Source organism: Hypanus sabinus, chromosome 27 (genome assembly GCF_030144855.1).
Source record: "Hypanus sabinus isolate sHypSab1 chromosome 27, sHypSab1.hap1, whole genome shotgun sequence".
Classification (NCBI taxonomy): Eukaryota; Metazoa; Chordata; class Chondrichthyes; order Myliobatiformes; family Dasyatidae; genus Hypanus; species Hypanus sabinus.
Genome location: NC_082732.1, coordinates 42,748,308 through 42,768,515, shown reverse-complemented (window position 1 = coordinate 42,768,515; position 20,208 = coordinate 42,748,308). Strand labels below are relative to the sequence as shown.

Below are 20,208 nucleotides of genomic sequence, written 5' to 3'. Positions count from 1 at the left end.
CCTAGCTGTAACAGTGTCACTTTAACCACTATGTTACCCATTGGACAGTGGAGGATTCCTGATCATTGGAAGTGGTTTATTATTGTCACATGTATCAAGATACAGTGAAAAACTTGTCTTACATACTGTTCATACAGATCAGATCATTACACAGTGTATTGAGGTGGAACAAGGGAGAACAATAACAGAATGCAGAGTAGAGTGTAAAAGCTATCAAAAAATTGCAGTGTAGGTAAATGATAAAGTACAAGACTACAGCAAGGTAGATTGCGAGGCCAAGAGTCCAATTTATCATTCAAGAGGTCCATTCAAAAGTCTGATAATCGTGGTGTAGATGCTGTCCTTGAGCCTGGTGCTATGTGCTTTCAGGCAATGGAATTAACTAAATTTTTGCAGGTAGATTTTCATCCCCAAAGATTGTAAAGTTCATCTACATCTAATTAAAACTATCGATTCCACTTGAATAAATATGTACTGTAGGTAATCAAAGAAATGTGGAAGACAACTCTGGGTGTCAGGTTTCTTTAAGGGTGTCAAAGGTTACAGTGAGAAGGCAGAGGAGTGGGGTTGAGAGGGATAATAAGTTAGCCATGATGGAACGCCGAAGCAGACTCAATGGGCCAAATGGCCTAATTCTGCTCTGATGTCTTAAGGTCTTATGGACGTTGACCTGTACAACACAAGAACAGAATACAAGGACATCCCTTTAGAACAGAGATGAGGAGGAATTTCTTTAGCCAGAGGGTGGTAAATTCATTGCCACAGATGGCTGTGGAGCCCAAGTCATTGGGTGTATTTACAGTGGAGGGTGATAGGATCTTGGTTAGTCGGGGCATCAAAGGTTACTGTGAGAAGGCAGGAGAGTGGTGTTTGGAGGGATAATAAATCAGCCACGATGGAATGGTGGAGCAGACTCGAGGGCTGAGCATCCTAATTCTGCTCCTTTGTATTATGAGGCTGGGAGTGTTAAGTCAAAATCAAAGTCGAATTTATGATCAAAGTATGCATCAGTCACCTCGTACTCCCTTCAGATTCTTTCTCCTGCAGGCATTTTTAATAAGGATGTACAATAGAGTTTATAAAGATCTATACATAAGCAAAAACTGACAAACAACCAAAGTGCAAACAAAGACAAATTGTGCAAATGAAAATAATATTGAAAACATGAATTGTAGAGTTCAGCGTTGGGGTGATTGATGTTGTGTCCACGCTGATTCAGGATCCTAATGGTTGTAGGGTAATAACTGTTCCTGAACCTAGTGGTATGGGACCTAAGGTCCCTGCACCTCCTTCCTGATGGTAGTAACAAAAAGAGAGCATGGCCTGGATGGGGGAGGGAAAATAAATCAGCCATGATTGAACGTCAGAGCAGACATGATGTGCTGAATGGCCTAATTCTGCTCCTATACTATTGATTTTATGGTCTAAAACTATCAAAAGATAACAGAGGTTCTATAATGAAACAATTTTCAACTTTAGGGATATCTCATAAAGGTTTTGTCCAGGTCCTCCCAGTCTGCACAGAGTTAATAGGAGTCACCTGCGACTCATTTCCACCTCATCACCTGCAGTTATTCATTGTGTGCTGTATCCTATGACGTGGGCAGTCACGGTCTCATGACCATGATTGTTCTTGGCAGATTTTTCTACAGAAGTGGTTTGCCATTGCATTCTTCTGGGCAGTGTCTTTACAAGGTGGGTGATCCCAGCCATTATCAATACTCTTCAGAGATTGTCTGCCTGCTGTCAGTGGTCACATAACCAGGATTTGTGATATGGACCAGCTGCTCATACGACTTGCCCCATGGCTTCACGTGATACTGACTGGGGCAGTGGGGAGAGAGGCAAGCAGGTGCTACACCAAGGGTGGCCTGCAGGCTAGCAGAGGGAAGCAGCACCTTGCACCTCCTTAGGAACAGATGTATCTCCACCCCATCTGCTGCAGCTTAATTAAACCCTTATTCACGTCCTTGTTCACTCATTGCACTAGCCTTCAGCTACCTTGTTGCCTATTGCGTTTAGTATCTGTTCTCTCTTGTTTCGTGGCCCCTTGTGGCTTGTTATTTTGCAGTTTGTTATTAAAGTTATCACTGGCGGCTAAATCGTCTTGGCTGCTCTGTATTTGGGTCAAACCTCCTCTATATTTCCTGACAGATTTGCACATTTCCTGGCTTATTTGGACTACAGCAAATTAGGACCTTGTGCTTTTCTGTTCCCCTATTACCTGATTACTGCAGGTCCTTTGCCAAGGTCATATTTAAACTCCAAGTAGCCATCCCGTAGGTTGAGCGACACAAAATCTCCACGACCATCAGTCTTCTGCCCATTGTAGAAGATCATTCCATTGTGGTCCACGGGCAAGAACACCACCTCCATCGACAGCCTCTGACTGCAATCGAACAGCTTGTTACCAAGGTACAAAGGTTTTCCATTCAATTACCCCAAAGTCTCCTACTCTCACACCCTCCCCACACAGAATCGAAGTATACAAACTGTGGTCGACGTTATCCCGAAGTCTATGTGAGGTGGACAAAGCAGAGTTATCTGATGGTGTACGGATGGAGACAGGGAGAAAATTAAAAAATCAGAGGTGCAAAGGGACTTGTGAGTCCTGGTGCAGAACTCTCTAAATGTTAAACTTGCAGGTTGAGTCGGCAGTAAGCAAAGCAAATGTAACGTTAGCATTCATTTCGAGTGGACTAGAGTACAAAAGCAGGGATATAATGCTGAGGCTTTATAAGACATTAGTCAGACTGCCCTTGGAGTATCGTGAGCAGTTTTGGGTCCCTTATCTAAGAGAAGATGTGCTGGCATTGGAGAGGGTCCAGAGGGGGTTCACGAGAATGATTCTAGAAATGAAAGGGTTAACATATGTGGAGCATTTGGTGGCTTTGGGACTGTACCCACCGGAGTTTAGAAGAATTGGGTTGGGGGGGGGGGGGGTAAATCTCATTGAAACCTATTGAAAATTGAAAGACAGAGTTGATGTGGAGAGGATATTTCCGATAGTGGGGGAACACCCTTAGATTAGAGGGACACCCATTTAGAACAGAGATGAGGAGGAATTTCTTTAGCCAGTGGATGATGAATCTGTGGAATTGATTACCATGGATGGCTGTGGAGGCCAGGTTATTGGGTATACATAAAATAGAGGCCCACTGGTTCTTTATTAGTCAATGTGTCAAAAATTATGTGGAAAAGGCAGGAGAATGAGATTGAAAGGGATAAGTAATCAGCCATGATGGACTGGCAGAGCAGACTTGATGGCCTGATTGTTGCTGCTATGTTTTACGGTCTTATAGACCAGAGGCCACAGGTTTAAGGTACGGGGCATGAGATGTGGAGGCTGCTGAGATATGAAGAACTATTTTTGTACAACGAGGAGTAATGAGCAAGATGTCACTGACTATGAAGACAGTGGAAACAAGATGTATTGATGATGTCAATAAGTACAAGAGAAATAATTTGGTTGTGATACAGGGTAGAAGAGGGAATGTGATCAATGCTTCACAGGGAGTGGGATTCACCAAATAGCCTCCTACAATACCATATTTGAGCTTGCAATTCCATGCCTTCAGTAACTCCATATTCAAAAAGCATAAAATGGTAAGACAAACAGATGGATCTTGGGGTCCATGTCAATAGATCCCTCATAGTTGCCATGCAAGTTGGTAAAATGTTAAGAAGGTGCATGATTCGTTGACCTTCATTAGTTGGGGGACTGCATTCAAGAGCTGCAACAGAATGTTGCAGTCTATAAAACCCTGGTTAGGTCACACTTGGAAAATTGTGTTCAGTCGGGTGAACTCATCATAGAGAGGACGTGGAAGTTTTAGAGAAGGTGCAGAGGAGATGCTTGGATGACACAGCATGTCTTAGGAGGAAATGCTGAGCAAGCTAGAACTTTTCTCCTTGAGCAAAGGAGGAAGAGAAGGTAGAGGTGTATAAGGTGATAAGAGGCATGGATAGAGGAGACATTTTTCCCAGGGAGAAAATGACTAAAATGAAGAGGCATAATTTTAAGATCTTTGGAGTAAAGTATAGGGGAGGATGTTAGAGGTAGAATTTTGAGAGTGTGGAGGGACACACTGGCATGGATGGTGGTAGAGGCAGATATATTAGGGACATTCAGAGACTCTGAGATAGGCACATAAATGAAATAAAAATGGAGGACTATGTGGGTGGGAAGGGCTAAATTGATTGCAGAGTTGTATTAAAGGTCAGCAAACATTGTGGGTCAACTGGGCTGTACTGTTCTATGTACAAAGATCTAGAAAGTCAACTAGCTTCAGTCTAAAATGGGAAAGAAGGGGTTAATATGTGAGGAGTGTTTCACGGCTTTAGTCTTGTATTTGCAGGAGATTAGGAGAATGGGGAGGGGGGGTGGAATCTCAGTGAAATCTATTGAATATTGAAATGCCTAGATAGACTGGATGTGGAGAGGATGTTTCTTGTGGTGGGGAGGGCACAGCCTCAGAAAAGAAGGATGTCCCTTTAGAACAGTGATGAGGAGGAATTTCTTAATCAGAGCATGGCAAATCTGTGGAATTCATTGCCATGGACGATTATGGAGGCTAGTAAAGTAGAAGTTAATAGGTTCTTGATCAGTAAGGGCATCAAAGGTTACGGGGAGAAGGCAGGAGAACAGACTTGAGAGGAATAATAAATCAGCCATGATGGAATGGTGGAGCAGACTCGATGGCCAAATGCCCTAATTTCAATCCTATGTCTCATGGCGTTATGATCTAAAAACTCTGCGTACCATTTTGGCAAGGTAAGGATTATTTAATACAACTAGGCCTTCCAAGCTCTCACTTCTCCACGGCTGAGTAAATTTGTTATGCTCTCAACACTCTCTCCATCTCCCCAGGATTCCAGTTTGTGGTTCAGTGATGTGAACACCAAAATTCCGATACACAACACTCATTTATTAATTGAGTTCCAAAGGGCTGCTCCCTGCCAACTGCCCCACTAATGGGCAACACAGATTCATCTTCACCTCCTTAGCTTTGGCATTAAACTGATAGATTAGACCCTTTTGATTCTACCTGAACTTACACTATTAAAAATCATAGTATCTGAGTTCTAATGAACTAAGAATTTTATCATTAAGGCAATTTCCCCTTCAATCATTATCACTGCTTCACATTCATGTACAGTTACAACTCATTGGTTCTATCTCATAATCACAGTTAACTCTTTGCAATCTTTCTGTGTTTGACCTCTGACATCCCCCGATACATTCCTCCAAACACTTTAAAATTGTGCCCCCTCAAATTAACTATTTCCACCCTGGGAAAAAAAAAACATCTCTGGTTGTCCACTCGATCTACACCTCTTATCATCTTGCACACCTCCATCAAGTCACTCCTCATCCTCCTTGACTCCAAAGAGAAGAGCCCTAGCTCACTCCACCTCTCCTCATGAGACATGCTCTGTAAGAGCCTTCTGAATGTCAGTACTATATACGCCTGTACCACCACCTCTGCCAGTGCACCTCACTACTCTGTGTGTAAAAAAACTACTTCTAACATCCCCCATACACTTTCCTCCAAACACCTTAAAATTATGCCCCTCACATTATCCATATCTTCCCTGGGAAAAGACTCTGGCTGTCTTCTCTATCCATGCCCTTTTATCATAATGTGCATCTCCAGCAAGTCACTTCTCATCCTCCTTCGAAAAGCCCGAGCTCACTCAACCTTTCCTCATAAGATGTGCTCACTAATTCAGGCAACATCCTGGTAAATCTCATCTGCACTCTCTCTAAAGCTTCCAGCATTGGTCATGTCCCTAGGCTGATACCAACAATAATTATAATTTACCTTCCTTCTTATCTGAACAGATTGAACGTTTGTGAAAGCAACATGATGCATTTTGAAAAGCAGTCAGACATACTCAGTTTCTGGAAGCAAGTTAGTTCGAGATTGTTGGGGTGCAGAGAGGTTTAGTGGTGTGTGTGTAGCAATTAGCATTGGCAGGTTAGAGTTCAGGTTTAACACTGATTAAACTCACGACAAGTCATCGGAAAATGTGTGGATTCCATTCATTTCCAGGTATGAAGATCCGGCAAAATTTGGGATGAAAGCTTTGCCCTGGTCCTTCTCAGATTCTGAAACAGAAGAGATATTTATAAATATAATGAAATCCAGGCTCTGTCCAAGAATGCCTCCTGTGTCCTGAGACCATGAACAGAGATGCAGATTCCTCCACCAGGAGGAACAGTTACACACAAAATGCTGAAGGGACTCAGTAGGTCAGGCAACATCTCTGGAGAGGACTATAGGGTTGGCGTTTTCAGCTGAGATCTCCATCAGGACGCAGTTTCTTCCAAGGAGAAATCTTCATTTGGAAAACAGTATCTTCCTATTTCAGTCCTCTTAATTGGCTTAATTTTTAATTTCTCAAAACTCCAGAGAATTTAAATCTGATCTGTTCTGAGATTCTGACATGATCTCCTCTATTAACAAGATTACAATCTCAGGTTGGAGGAGCAGTACCTCACGTTCTGAACAAGAACATCAATTTCTCTATCTCTGGTAATTTCTCCCTCCTCTCCTTTTCTCTTATTCCATTCCCCACTCTGGCTTCCCTCATACCTCTTTTCATCTCCTCACCTGCCCATCACCTCTGGTTCCCCTCCTCCTTCCCTTTCTCCTGTCATCCACTCTCCCCTCCTTTCAGATTCCTTACTCTTCAACCCTTCAGTGGTACTTCACCTCTTCCACCTATGACCTCCCAGTTTCTTACTTCATTCCCCTCCACTCCACTTGATCTCACCTATCTCTTGCTAGCTTATCCTCCACCCCTCCCCTCACCTCCTTATTCTGGCTTCTTACTTCTTTTCCAGTCCTGATAAAGAGTCTCGGCCTGAAATGTCGGCTCTTTATTAGGACTCTTTACAGTGGAGTGGGGATGTCAGAGGTAGTTTTATACACAGAGAGTGGTGGATACATTAGGGACTTTTAAGAGACAGGCACATGGATGATAGAAGAGTGGAAGTTTATGTGGGAGGGAAGAGTTAGATTCATCTTGGTGTAGGTTAAAAGGTTGACACAACGTTATGGACTGTAGGGTGCTATAATGATCTATAATGGCCACTTTATTAGCTACACCTGCTCATTAATGCAAATATCTAATCAGCCAATCACGTGGCAGAAACTCAATACATAAAAGCATGCAGACATGGCCAAGAGGTTCAGTTGTTGTTCAGAACTAACATTGGAATGGGGAAGAAATGTGATCTAAGTGACTTTGACCATGGAATGATTGTTGGTGCCAGATGGGGTGGTTTGAGTATCTCTGAAACTGCTGATCTCCTGGGATTTTCACACACAACAGTCTCTAGAGTTTACAGAGAATGGTGCGAAAAACAATAAAACATCCAGAGCTCTGTAGTTCTGTGGGTGAGAACACCTTGTTAATAAGTGGTTAGAGACTGGTTCAAATTGACGGAGGCAACAGTAACTCAAATAACCACACATTACAACAGTGAAGAGCATCTCTGAATGCACAACATGTTGAACTTTGAAGTGGATGGGCTACAGCAGCAGAAGACCACGAACATACATTCAGCGGCCATTTTATTAAGTGCCTCGTGTAGCTAATAAGGTGTCCTCTGAATGTATGCTCCATGTCCCATGTTCAGTATTGGAGTTTGGAAGAATAATTGAAAAATGCATTGTCACTTTTGCAACACTGTTTTCAACACCTGAATGATAAATTTCCAACTGAGGACCTCAGCAGGTCAGACAGCATCTATGGAAGTGAATAAACAATCAATGTTTCAGGTCAAGATCCCTCTTCAGGTGTGGAAAGGAAAGAGAAGACATCAGAAAAAGGTGGTGGGGGGTGGGGAAGGAAAATAGTCAGAAGGTAACGTCAGGTGGGTGGGAAAGATACACGGCTAGAGGGGAGGGGGATGAGATAGGACAGGAGAGTGGACCACGGGAGAAGGGTAAGGAGGAGGGGGTTGAGGGGGATGTGAGAAGAGGTAAGCAGCCGGGGGGGGGGATAGAAAAAGAGGGGAGGAGGAGGAAAAAATATTTTTCTGGCAGAAAAAATCAATGTTCATGCTATCAGTTTGGAGGCTACCTAGACAGAACATAAGTTGTTGCTCCTCCACCCTGAGGATGGCCTCATTGTGGCAGAAGAGGAGGCCGACATGTCGGAATGGGAATAGGAATCGGAGTTTCTAGTTGAGAGAGATTTCACTCACAGTGATTTCAGATTTAGGAATTAAATACACTGGGCTATATAAAGCAAAGGAATAATGCATTGGTGTAATGTGGAATGTTCGTACCCCTGAATTCCCTCAATGAAACGCACAAACTGAATCAAAAGCTTTGCATTGATTCCTTTAGCTCTTCTGCTGACGGCTATAACTTGACATACATTGCTTTGAACCTTGTTAATGCTGTAGCACTTAGCATTCTCTGGGGAAAGTGTTGAATAGGCTGAACAGCCTTTACGCTGCGTGCCAAATGCAATTTAGAGTACATTCCCAGAATAATCATCTTAAAAAGGCAGGGAGCGGAAGGAGAACAAATGGCTTCAAACCACTTTATGTTTTACGTGCTTTTTGTAAAAGGTTGCTCGTTACCCTCTCCTGCTCAGCGCAGGAAATACAGGCTTCGCTTGCTTGACTCTCACTAAAGAAGCCATGTAGACCAGATCACAGTTCAACTGTGATGCTGATCCAGACCATGCTCTCTCCTCGCTACCGCCGTCGGAAAGCAGATACAGGAGACTTGGGTCCCACACTAACAGGTTCATGAACAGTTATTATCTCTCAACCATCAGGCTCCTGAACCAGTGTCAATAACTCTACACACCTCAATACTGACAGACACGGCAAACCATACTCACTTTCAAGAACTCTGCATCTCATCCTCTCAGTACTATTTATTAATCTATTTATTTATGTACCAATCTATCTACCTAACATCAATCTATTTATTTTTGTACAGTTTATCTTCTTTTGCACATTCTCTCTCTGTCGGTTTGCGTGCAATCATCAACACACACCCCCACACCAATCCATAGACAGACAGCAAAGACCCCAGAACACTCAGGGACAGCTTCAATCCCCTTCCCTAGAATGATAAGATGGACTCCTGGCCTCACAGTCTCCCTCATTACAACCCTCAAAGTTCAAAGTAAAGTTATTATCAAAGTACATACATGCCTCCATACACTACCCACAGATTTGTTTTCTTGCTGGCATTTACAGGAAAATAAAGAAATACAACAGAATTATTGAAAGACTATAAATAAAAAAAATGTCCGGCAAACAACCACTGTGCAAAAGAGGAGAAGTGGTGCAAGAAGATGTTATTTCTTTAGCAACACAGCGTGGAGTAGGCCCTTCCAGACCTTCGAGCCTCACCACCCAAGCAAGCCCACAAGCCAGATTAACCCTAACCTAATCATGAGACAAGTTACAATGACCAATTAACCTACAGCAGAAGTCGCTGGACCGACAGAGGAAACCAGAGCACTGGGGTGAACCCACACATCCACACGGCAGACTTCTTACAGAACGGTGCCAGAACTGAATTGCGATCTCCGGAACACCTAGAGCTGTGTTAGCATCTCTCTAACCACTACACTACTGTGGTGCCCGTAATAAAACATATAAATAATTAATACTGAGGACATGAGCTGTAGAGTCATTGAAAGTGAGTCTGTAGTTTAGCATCGAGGTGAGTGAAGTTGTCCACGATGGTTCAGGGGCCTTCTACCTTATTGTCTACCTGCACTGCACTGTCTACATTCCTACTATTTTACCTCAGTGTACTGGGTAATACATTGATCTGCACGAACAAAACATCTTGCACTGTGCATCATTATCTGTGACAGTAATAAACCAAACCATAAACATTAGATTCTGCAGGAGCTGGAAATCCAGAGCAACACACACAGAAGATGCTGGAGGAACTCAACAGGTCAAGCAGCATCAATGGAGAGGAATAAACAATCGAAGTTTTGCGACGAGACCCTTCGTCAGGGCAATCCTATCTTTGTTACACAACCAGTTTGATATGGGACACAGACACTGGTTGGCTTGCACTGAATAAAATGACACTGCATGAAGTTAGAGCACCACTTATTGGTGAAGCTTTGCATCGCAGGGGGCAGCCATCCAAAGCAGAAAACACAAAAACACCTGATATTTTTGTCGTTCCTTTTCCCAGCAAGGTTACGGAACTTAATCTGGGTGAGGAGATTGCCCCTTGTCTTTTCACGTCAACTAGCCTCTCTCATAACTGCAAAGAACTAAGATGAAGGAACATTTAAAGAAATATAATGGGTAAGGACAATTTAATATACATTCACTGGTGACTTTATTATGTACTTCCTGTACCTAATATGGTGGCACTGAGTATACGTTCATTGTCTTCTGCTGCTGTAGCCCATCCACTTCAAGGTTTGACCTGCTGTGCATTCAGAGATGCTCTTCTGCACACCACTGTTGTAACGTGTGGTTACTTGAGTTACTGTCACCTTCCCGTCAGCTTGAACCAGTCTGGCCATTCTCCTCTGACCTCTCTCATTAACAAGGCATTTTCACCCACAGAACTGCCCCTCACTGTTTTTATTGTTTTTCATACCATTCTCTGTAAACTCTGGGGACTGTTATACGTGAAAATCTCAGGAGATCATCAGTTTCTGAGATCCTCAAACCACACTATCTGGCACCAACAAACAGTCCATGGTCAATGTCACTTTGATCACATTTCTTCCCCGTTCTGATGTTTGGTTTGAACAGCACCTGAATCTCTTGATTATATAAGCACATGATTGGCTGATCAGATACTTACATTAACAAACAGGTGTAGAGGTGTACAGGTGTAGCCAGTAAAGTGGCCACTGAGTGTACTAACACTTTATTTGACACGTAATTTGCTTTTCAAGTTTCCACAGGTTCCCAGAATTTGGCGAGCAACAGAAACCAGATCAACGCCAAAGTCAGGTTTTGTGAAAGGATCGTAACTGAAGAGATTTTAGTTTCAACGTAGTTCTAGTCTGTTCATTTCACATTTGCAAAGATCAAAACAAAAAACAGTAGCAATGGTGATATGTCAACCAACTCATTGCTTCATAGAGTCATACAGAGAGATGCAGGCCCCTTGGCCCATTTAGTCCCTGCCAAATTATTACTCTGTCTAGTCCCATTGACTCGCATCTGGACGAGTTCTCCACACCTTCCTATCCACATACTATCGTAAATGTTGAAATTGAAACCACATCCACCACTGCCACTGCCACACTCTGAGTTTCCCTTACACATTTCACCTTTCACCCTTACCACATGATATTTAGTTGTGTTCTCACTCTACCTCGGGGGAAACAGCCTGCTTACATTTACCTCATCTATACCCCTCCTAATTTTGTAAACCTCTATTAAATCTTCTCTCATTCTCTTATGCTCCAGGGGAACAAAAAAAACTCTTAGCCTACTCAACCTTCAACCACAGGTCTGTTAGCAAAATCACACATTTGTGTAAATGCAGAATCTCTAACACACATCGCTTGGCTAAATTCTGAGACATTTCCTGCACTTCCTTGATCTTGGCACCTTATGATCTGTTATTTCGTGTAAAACTGTTTCTCCATCACTGTGCAAGGTACAGAAATCTTAGCAGTTCCTTTCATCTCTTGTATTCAGGAACCATCTGGTCTTAAACAGAATGTGTCCTATGACAAGGACGTTGCCAGGACTTGAGGACCTGAGTTATAGGGAAATGTTCAATAGGTTAGGACTTTATTCCCTAGAGCATAGGAGAATGAGGGGAGATTTGAAAGAGGTATATAAAATTATGAGGGGTATAGTTAGGGTAAATGCAAGCAGGCTTTTTCCACTGGGGTTGGTATGGACTAGAACTGGAGGTGATGGGTTAAGGGAAAACTGAAGGGGAACCTCTTCACTCAGAGGGTGGTACGTGCAGAATGAACTACCAGCGGAAGTGGTGGATGCAGGTTTGATTTCAAAATTTAAGGGAAGTTTGGATAGGTACGTGGATGGGAGGGGAATGGAGGGAGATAGTTCAGGTGTGGCTCTTTGGGACTAGGAAGAATAATAGTTCAGCATTAACTAGATGGGCTATGGCACTGTTTCTGCACCCTATGCCTCTATGACAAGGCATTTAGTCACCTTGGATGCAATTCTTTATGTTTTCACAACATTATAAATCTGGGAAATGGAAACAAAATGATCACAGAACCATCAGAGGCCCTTTTAAGTATAAAAGCAAATTATTAATGTTCTGCTCGCATCATGAATTTTGATTGCACACCAGCATCTGATCAAAGTGTTCCCAGATGAAATAAGCACTGATAAATCTTGAACTATCCCACTGCAGATCGTTAACTTCGAGGACTGCAGCAGACGATTCCTCACGGGCTTGGTTTGAAGATGTGAACCCTACCTCTTTCACAGAACTCTCCTTCGCGCCCCATTGGACATTCACACTTCGCTCCGCCTTCAGGCAACACCATACAGGTGGCCAATGGATGGCAGGGCTTCGGGTCACATGGGTTGTGTCTATCAGCACAGGTTGGTCCTGAAAAATTACAAATGTTAAACATGATTAACTACCTCACAGTACTATTCAATTCTATACAGTGTATAAGCTAGTAAAGTGTATTATTTGTTTATTTTGCAACTTTTAATAATTTTTGTCTTGCACTCTACCACAGCCACCAAACAACCTTTGCAGATGTTAAGCATAATTAACTACCTCCTAATGCAGACATCTCACCCTGCAAAAACTCCCTTCAGGGAGGTAGCACCCCCGACCCCCTGCAACCCCATATTCCCCCCCCCCCCCACCCCCGGTCGACCTCCAAGGGTGTATGTAATACTTTGTTTAGTGATTTTATCTAATCTGTAAACCGAGTTGGGTATATGCAGAAAATGTGACATTAAAATATGTACTTATATTATAATATCATGGAGTTGTTTTTTTATTCTGAAACTACTTTAAGCAAGTCGACAGGGAGCTTGGCCTCATCACGTTGGACATCAACAGAGTAGCTCCTTAGCAGCTAGCCAGCTAGTTTAAGTAACGTTAGCTATGGTAATGAACAATGACACCTGTTAGACTCTCCTCAACATGTCTTTTACAGTCGTTTAACCCACCATGGGCAATAGAGAAGTCACAGTTGCAAACAGTGCAGTGAGCAACACTGTCATTATTTTTGACTCCTATTAGGCAGGAGTACACTTCAGTGTAGTCTGGGGTGAAGTATGTTTTATATTTTCTTTTTTTTTGGAACACTCTGCCATGGCGCAGCAGGACACTAAAATGAACTGATGGACAATGAAAGAGAGAGAGGTCGACTGTAAAGCTCACCCACAGAGAAAACTGACAGGTCTACTTATCACAAACAGAGACCAATCAGGATTTTTCTTTTTCTCTCTGTCTCTCTTCCACCCACCCACCTGACTTCTCCAATCACCTTCTAGCTTGTCCTCTTTTCCCTTCCCCTTCCTTTTACCACCACCCAGCCACCTTATTCTGGTATCCTCCCCCCTTCCTTTCTGGTAGTGTTGAAGGGTCTTGGCCTGAACCATCGACTGTGAGTTCATTTCCCTAGAAGCTGCCTGACCTGCTGAGTTCCTCCAGCATTTTGTGTGTGTTGCTCTGGATTTCCAGCCTCTGTGGGGTCTCTTGTGTTTAAAACTATTTATTTAGTTCTTTATTTTTGCTAACTTATAATAGTTTTTAAGTGTTGCACAGTATCGCTGCCACAAAACAAGATTGAAAATGTGAAACATAATTAACCACCTTCTAACAATACCTTGCTATTCAAATCTATGCAGTGCATGAACTAATAAACTACTTAAAGGCAACACGAGTGAATCTGCAGATGCTGGAAATAAATAAAAACACAAAATGCTGGCAGAACTCAGCAGGCCAGACAGCATCTATGGGAGGAGGTAATAACGACGTTTCGGGCCGAAACCCTTCATCAGGAGTGAAGTAACATGGGATGGTCGAGGGGGGATAAGAAGTGGGGGGAGGGATAAAGTAGAGAACTGGGAAGTGATCCCTCCCTCGACCATCCCATGTTACTTCACTCCTGATGAAGGGTTTCATCCCAAAACGTCGTTATTATCTCCTCCCATAGATGCTGTCTGGCCTGCTGAGTTCTGCCAGCATTTTGTGTTTTTTAATAAACTATTTACTTGTTTTAATTTTTATGTGTTGCAGTGTTCAGCTGCCACAAGATAACAAGATTGATAATGTTAACATCATGAAAGATCCCACCCACCCTGCTAATGGACTGTCTGTCCCACTCCCATCAGGGAGGAGGCTACATAGCATCCGCACCAGGACCACCAGACTCAAAAACAGTTACTTTCCCCAAGCAATGAGGCTGATCAACACCTCCACCCACTAACCCACCCCTCCACACCTCCAACCACCACTACTTTATCATTTCCTTTCAGAGTCACCTTATGTACAGACACTCCTGTGCCTAGTATCAGTTTATGGACATACAATAAATCTATGTATATAAGCTATCTTATGGAATTGTATTTATTGCTTTTTAAAATTATTATTGTGTTCTTTATCTTATTGTGTTTTTTTCGGAGATGCAGCTGATCCAGAGTTACAATTATTTCATTCTTCTTCACACTTGTCTACTGGGAAGGACATTAAACAATCTTGCATCTTGTTAATTATCGCCTCGTTTGTCAAGGTAGTTACCTGAAAACTTGCCGACACATTCACAGTGGAACATCTCTGCCTCCTTCACATGGCACTTGCCGTTGTTTCGGCAGGGGTTGGGGTCACAGGGGTTATTACCACACTCCCCCACCCCGCTACCGTACAAGACATCACTGCCTTTCTCCTGCAGGTCGTAAATCAGGTTGTTGACATCCAGTAGGCGGATACATCCTCGCAGACCCTTTGTTGCTGATGTTCGTTCTTTCACACTAAAAATAGAAACAACGTTTTCAAAAAATCTAGAGCGCGATTATTCTCAGGCAAGCAGTTGACAAAACTAGAAATGGATGCCAAGTACAAATTCAGAAATAACTGAGAGCAAGAAACTTCTCCTTCATCACAGGCAGAGAAAAAAACCTTCTGTAACTTTTGCTCCTAATAACACCAGACCTGATGAAGGGTCACATCCGCTGATTATTCCTCTCTACAGTTAGGCATCATAAGTCAGGAAATGTCTTTTTCATACCAACGGAGTGGAAGATCTGAGAAAGGATGAGCTGGCATTGGAAAGCATCCAGAGGAGGTTTACAGGAATGATCCCGGGAATGAAAGGGTTAACATGTAAGGAACATTTGATGGTTCTTCTAGTTTGTCCTCCCCCCACCACACCTTATTATTCTGCCTTATTTTCTCTTCCTTTCCAGTCCTGATGAAGTGTCAGCCCAAAATGTTGACTATTTATTCCTCTCCATAGAAGCTGCCTGACCTGCCGAGTTCCTCCAGCATTTCGTGTGTATTGCTCAAGATTTCCAGCATCTGCAGAATTTCTTTTGTTTATGATCATCTGCCCAATATTTTATCCACTCCATCCCCCTCTCACTGTACTGTAAACACTTTAAACCATTTTTTCTTCGGCCCTTTTCCTCTTCCACCTATCACCTTCCAACTTCTTACTTCAACCCCTCCCCTACCCACTGTCCCCCTCAACTGGTTTCACCTATCACCTGCCGGCTTGTACTTTTTCTTCCCCACCTTCTTATTCTGGTTTTTCTCCCTTTCTTTCCAGTCCTGATACAGGGTCTCGGCCCAAAACGTGAACTCTTTATTCCCATCCATGGATGCTGCCTGATCTGTTGAGTTCCCCCAGTATTCTGTATGTGTTGCTCTGGATTTCCAGCATCCGCAGAATCCCTTGTGTTTACGCAATGCATATGAAGCACCATTTGAAGTCTAGATGCTGAATGAAAGGGACAGCCAACTGGTCCATACATAACCCTGTAAGCATCAAAAGGACTCACAATTCCATCTCATCCTCAGGCGCTCCACCCAGGAACAGATCTGTATCCAGATTAAGCCCGTCTGTTCCACTGGGGCTTTGTCCAATCACGTGTGGTTCACCATCTACTGAGAGCATCCCGTTACGCCGGTTCCGATTCACCACCACTTGGTGCCAGTTTCCGGGTTTTATCTGTGTTTTGCTGGTGATGATGCCTGTTCCAGAGCCTGTGTTAAACCTTCAGGGATTGAGAGGGAAACTCATTAGTGCTGGGCATGATTTAAAGATGCAGAGTCAGTCGGCATTACAACCTGTAGACATTTGCCTCCACAGGGGTCCCTGCTCACCATTGCACTTATCACATCGACACATAGCAGGTCAGGCAGTACCAACACAGGGAAGTGAACCGTTGACGCTAAACCTGCCAAACGCAGTCACTGACCCTCATTTGGAATTTTAATGCATGAATAATCGGCTTTTCAAGTTCTCGGTATTTATTCCTAATTATTATTTTTTAAATTTTCTTTTGTATTTGTACAGTTTGTCCATCTCTGTGGTGTACGGTTTTTCATTGACTCTATTGTGTTTCTTTCTACTTATTGTGAATGCCCACAAGAAAATGAATCTTGTGGGTTGTATATTGTGACATATATGGTACTCTGCAAAACTCCGAGGCACATATACATTTAGCTGGGGAGTGGAAGACTTTTGCTCAGTACTGCAGTAATTTTATGTATTGCACTGTATTGCTGCCACAAAAAAAAAACAAATTTCATGACACATGTGAGTGATACTGATTCTGATATGGGTCTCTGTTGTGGACTGAGAGTGGGAAGAGAGCAGGGAGAGGGGTATCATAGTTGGGAAAAGGGGAAAGGGGAAGGGAGAGGGGAGGAAACGGGAAGCACCAGAGAGACATCCTGCAATGATCAATACACCAATTGATTGGATTCAAATGACCTTTCCTGGTGTCTCAGGACTGGGTGTGTTGGCACCCATTACCTCCCCCTCAAACCTGGCCCTCCCTCTCTGCCACCTGACCCACACCCTTCCTGTGGCAATTCACTCTCGCCATTCCCAACATCATTTGCTCCTGCCAGATTTACAAACTCGCTCTCCACTCCACATTGACAAATACAATACTGTGCAAAAGTCTTAGGCACCCTAGCCATATAAATGTGCCCAAGACTTCTGCGCAGTACTGTATTTTTACTCTAAGTTATAGTTTTTTATTATTATATATTGCAACGTACTGCTGCTGCAAGATAAGAACTTTCACAACATGTGCCAGTGATATTCAATCTGATTCTGATTCAGAGATCAAGGTCAGAGATGAGGAGGAATTTATTTAGCTTGAGGGTGATGAATCAGTGGAATGCATTGCCACAGACTATTGTGGAGGCTGAGTCATTGGGTATACTTAAAGTGGAGGATGATAGGTTCTTGATTAGTTGGGGCTTCAAAGGTTACAGGGAGAAGGCAGGAGAATGGGGTTGATAGAGATAATAAATCAGCCATGAAGGAATAGCGGAGCAGAACCCATAAGACGTAGGAACAGAATCAGGCCATCAGGCCCATCGAATCTGCTACGCCATTCAACAATGAATGATCCTTTTTTTCTATCTCCTCCTCAGCCCCAGTTCCTGGCCTTCTCCCCATAACCTTTGATGCCGTGTCCAATCAAGAACCTGTCAATCTCTGCCTTAAATACACCCAATGACCTGGCCTCCACAGCTGCCTGTGGCAACAAGTTCCACAAATTCACCACCCTCTAGCTAAAGAAATTTCTCCGCATCTCTGTTCTGAAAGAGCGCCCCACTATCCTGACGCTGTGCCCTCTTGTCCTAGACTCTCCCACTATGGGAAACATCCTTTCCACATCTACTCTGTCTAGGCCTTTCAACATTTGAAAGGTTTCAACGAGATCCCCCCCCCCCCCCCCAATCCTCGTGAGTACAGACCCAGAGCCATCAAACATTCCTCGTTTGATAACCCTTTCATTCCTGGAATCATCCTTGTGAACCTCCTCTGGACTCGATGGGTTGAATGGACTAGCTCTGCTCCTATGTCGAATAGTTTTATTTAGAAGTTTGCATGTAAATCTCTTATCTGCCAGCATTATCATTGGTCCAATGTGGAGGCAGCTGAACCAGTCTGCTCCTGTGCCTCTGCAAGTTACAAAGCTAGTTTTAATATGGAAACCAGACCATTCTGGATCTACAAGCTGTAAGCCGCTGGGGCTGGGGAGTGGTGGGTGGGTGAGTCTGTCTTGTGAAAAAGAATATGGAGGGATAAACATGTTCATGTAAGAACTCAAAGGAAGGCAGGAGTGAAGAGAAGCTATTTATCCCATCGAGATTCATTTAATCTCCCATAGTTCCAATCAACTGTTTCTTTAGACAACCCAGATAATTTTTCCCTGTGATAGATTGTTGCCAACATTTACTATCTACTGAGTTGAATAAGAATTTTGAAATAGGTGATAGTTATCTGTGAAAAACTACTTTAGGGGTAAAATAACATTTAAATTCTAGGCTTATAACAGCATCTCGAGAAAATGAAATTGTCTTCTGGGGCAGAATAAAATCTCATTTTCTTCTTCAATGGAAATTATAATTTGCAAATGTTCAAAGACTCCAAAATATGAACGTTAACAGAGAACATAGAACAGTACAGCTCAGGAACAAGCCCTTCGGCCCACAATCTTATGCCTAACCATGGATTCCCAATCTGGGATCCACAGCATAAAACACTTTGGGAACCCCTGTGCCAAACCAATTAGTCATCAAATGGCCAATTAAACTCCTCTGCTGCCTGCACAACGTCCATATCCCTCCATTTTCCTCACATTCATGTGCCTTTCTTAAGAATCTCTACAGTTCTATTAGTTAAAAGAGAATTAGTGAGGACAGAGCTCGTGTTTTAGTACAATAGGTGTTTTACAACGGAAGAATTTATTTATTCTGCATTTAATTGACAGATTGGCTTACCGAGGTACAGTGACAATCCTTGTTCTGCATGTCATTCATGCAGATCACTTCGTTATGACAGTGAATTGAAGTAGAACAAGGGAAATCAATGAAAGAATGCAGAATAAAGTGTTGCAATGAAGAGTCTCAGCCTGAAATGCTGAGTGTTTAATCCCCTCCGTAGAAGGTACCTGACCTGCTGAGATCCTCCAGCATTTTGTGTGTGTCTGCAGGCAGGCAATACGGTACAAAGCCGTAATGAGGTAGATTGTGAGGTCAAGAGTCCATTTTATTGGACTAGGGAACCATTCAATAGCCTTACTTGAGTAAAGACATAGTGGATTTGGAGGCAGTGCAGAGGAGGTACACCAGGCTGATCCCGGACATGAGGGGGTTAGCTTCATGAGAGATTGAGTTCCCTGGGACTATACTCATTGGAATTCAGAAGAATGAGGGGGATCTCACAGAAATACATGAAACTCTGAATGGGATTAGTAAGACAGAAGCAGACAAGAATGAAGGGATATAGCCTCAAGATTCATGGGAATAGATTTTGGATGAAGATGAGGAGAAACTACTTTGCCCAGAAAGTAGTGAATCTGTGGAATCCTCTGCCCAGGGAAACAGAAGAATCTGCCTCATTAAATATATTGAAGGCCATTGGGGAATTAAGGCTTTTGGGAAAACATTACTCTTACAACTATTTTTACTACCTGAGGTTCAAGAGCCTCAGGTCTAAAACCATCACGTTCAGGAACAGTTATTACCCTTAATCCATCAGGAAGGAGGTACAGGAGCCTCAGGTCCCACACCACCACATTCAGGAACAGTTACTACCCTACTGTCATGAACCCTTTGGACCACTGAGGGGTGCTTAATAGCAGTAGGGTTTGATGCACCTGTGTGTTATTTATTTGAGTTTCTTAGTGTTGGTTAATGACTACTTTTGTCATTAATCTGTCACTGTGCTTTTTGTGATGCTTATTATGTGAATATGGTTTCCTTATGCTTCTTGTTCTTAAGTGATTAGTTTGTATTTTGACCCACACGGGTTTCCTGTGTTTTACGTTGTGTTTAAGATTATTCTGGACCAGCCCTCATCACCGAGTCTCAGATTCGAGTTCTGTGTGAACTACCATTCTCTGTACTCAAATCCTGAGTAAGCAAGCCCTTAGTTTGATTACTCCTTGTATTATTCTCCAAATAAATCTTCATGGTTAATTTCTACTATCGAGTCCTGAGTTTGCTCTGCACCTGGATCCACTCATCTGACGATCGTTAC

The 20,208-nt window shown here is 42.9% G+C and overlaps 1 protein-coding gene across 2 annotated transcripts in view; it reads right to left on the bottom strand.

Annotated features, from left to right (window-relative positions):
* Positions 1–20,208, bottom strand: part of agrn (agrin) — a 549,483-nt gene that overhangs the window by 36,977 nt on the left and 492,298 nt on the right. For both annotated transcript variants that reach the window (XM_059952327.1, XM_059952328.1), the window contains 5 exons: positions 15,980–16,195; positions 14,721–14,950; positions 12,432–12,566; positions 6,016–6,112; positions 2,225–2,389 (listed from right to left, as the gene is read on the bottom strand). In XM_059952327.1, coding sequence (XP_059808310.1) covers positions 2,225–2,389; positions 6,016–6,112; positions 12,432–12,566; positions 14,721–14,950; positions 15,980–16,195 — 843 coding nt within the window. The remainder of the gene's footprint in view (positions 1–2,224; positions 2,390–6,015; positions 6,113–12,431; positions 12,567–14,720; positions 14,951–15,979; positions 16,196–20,208) is intronic.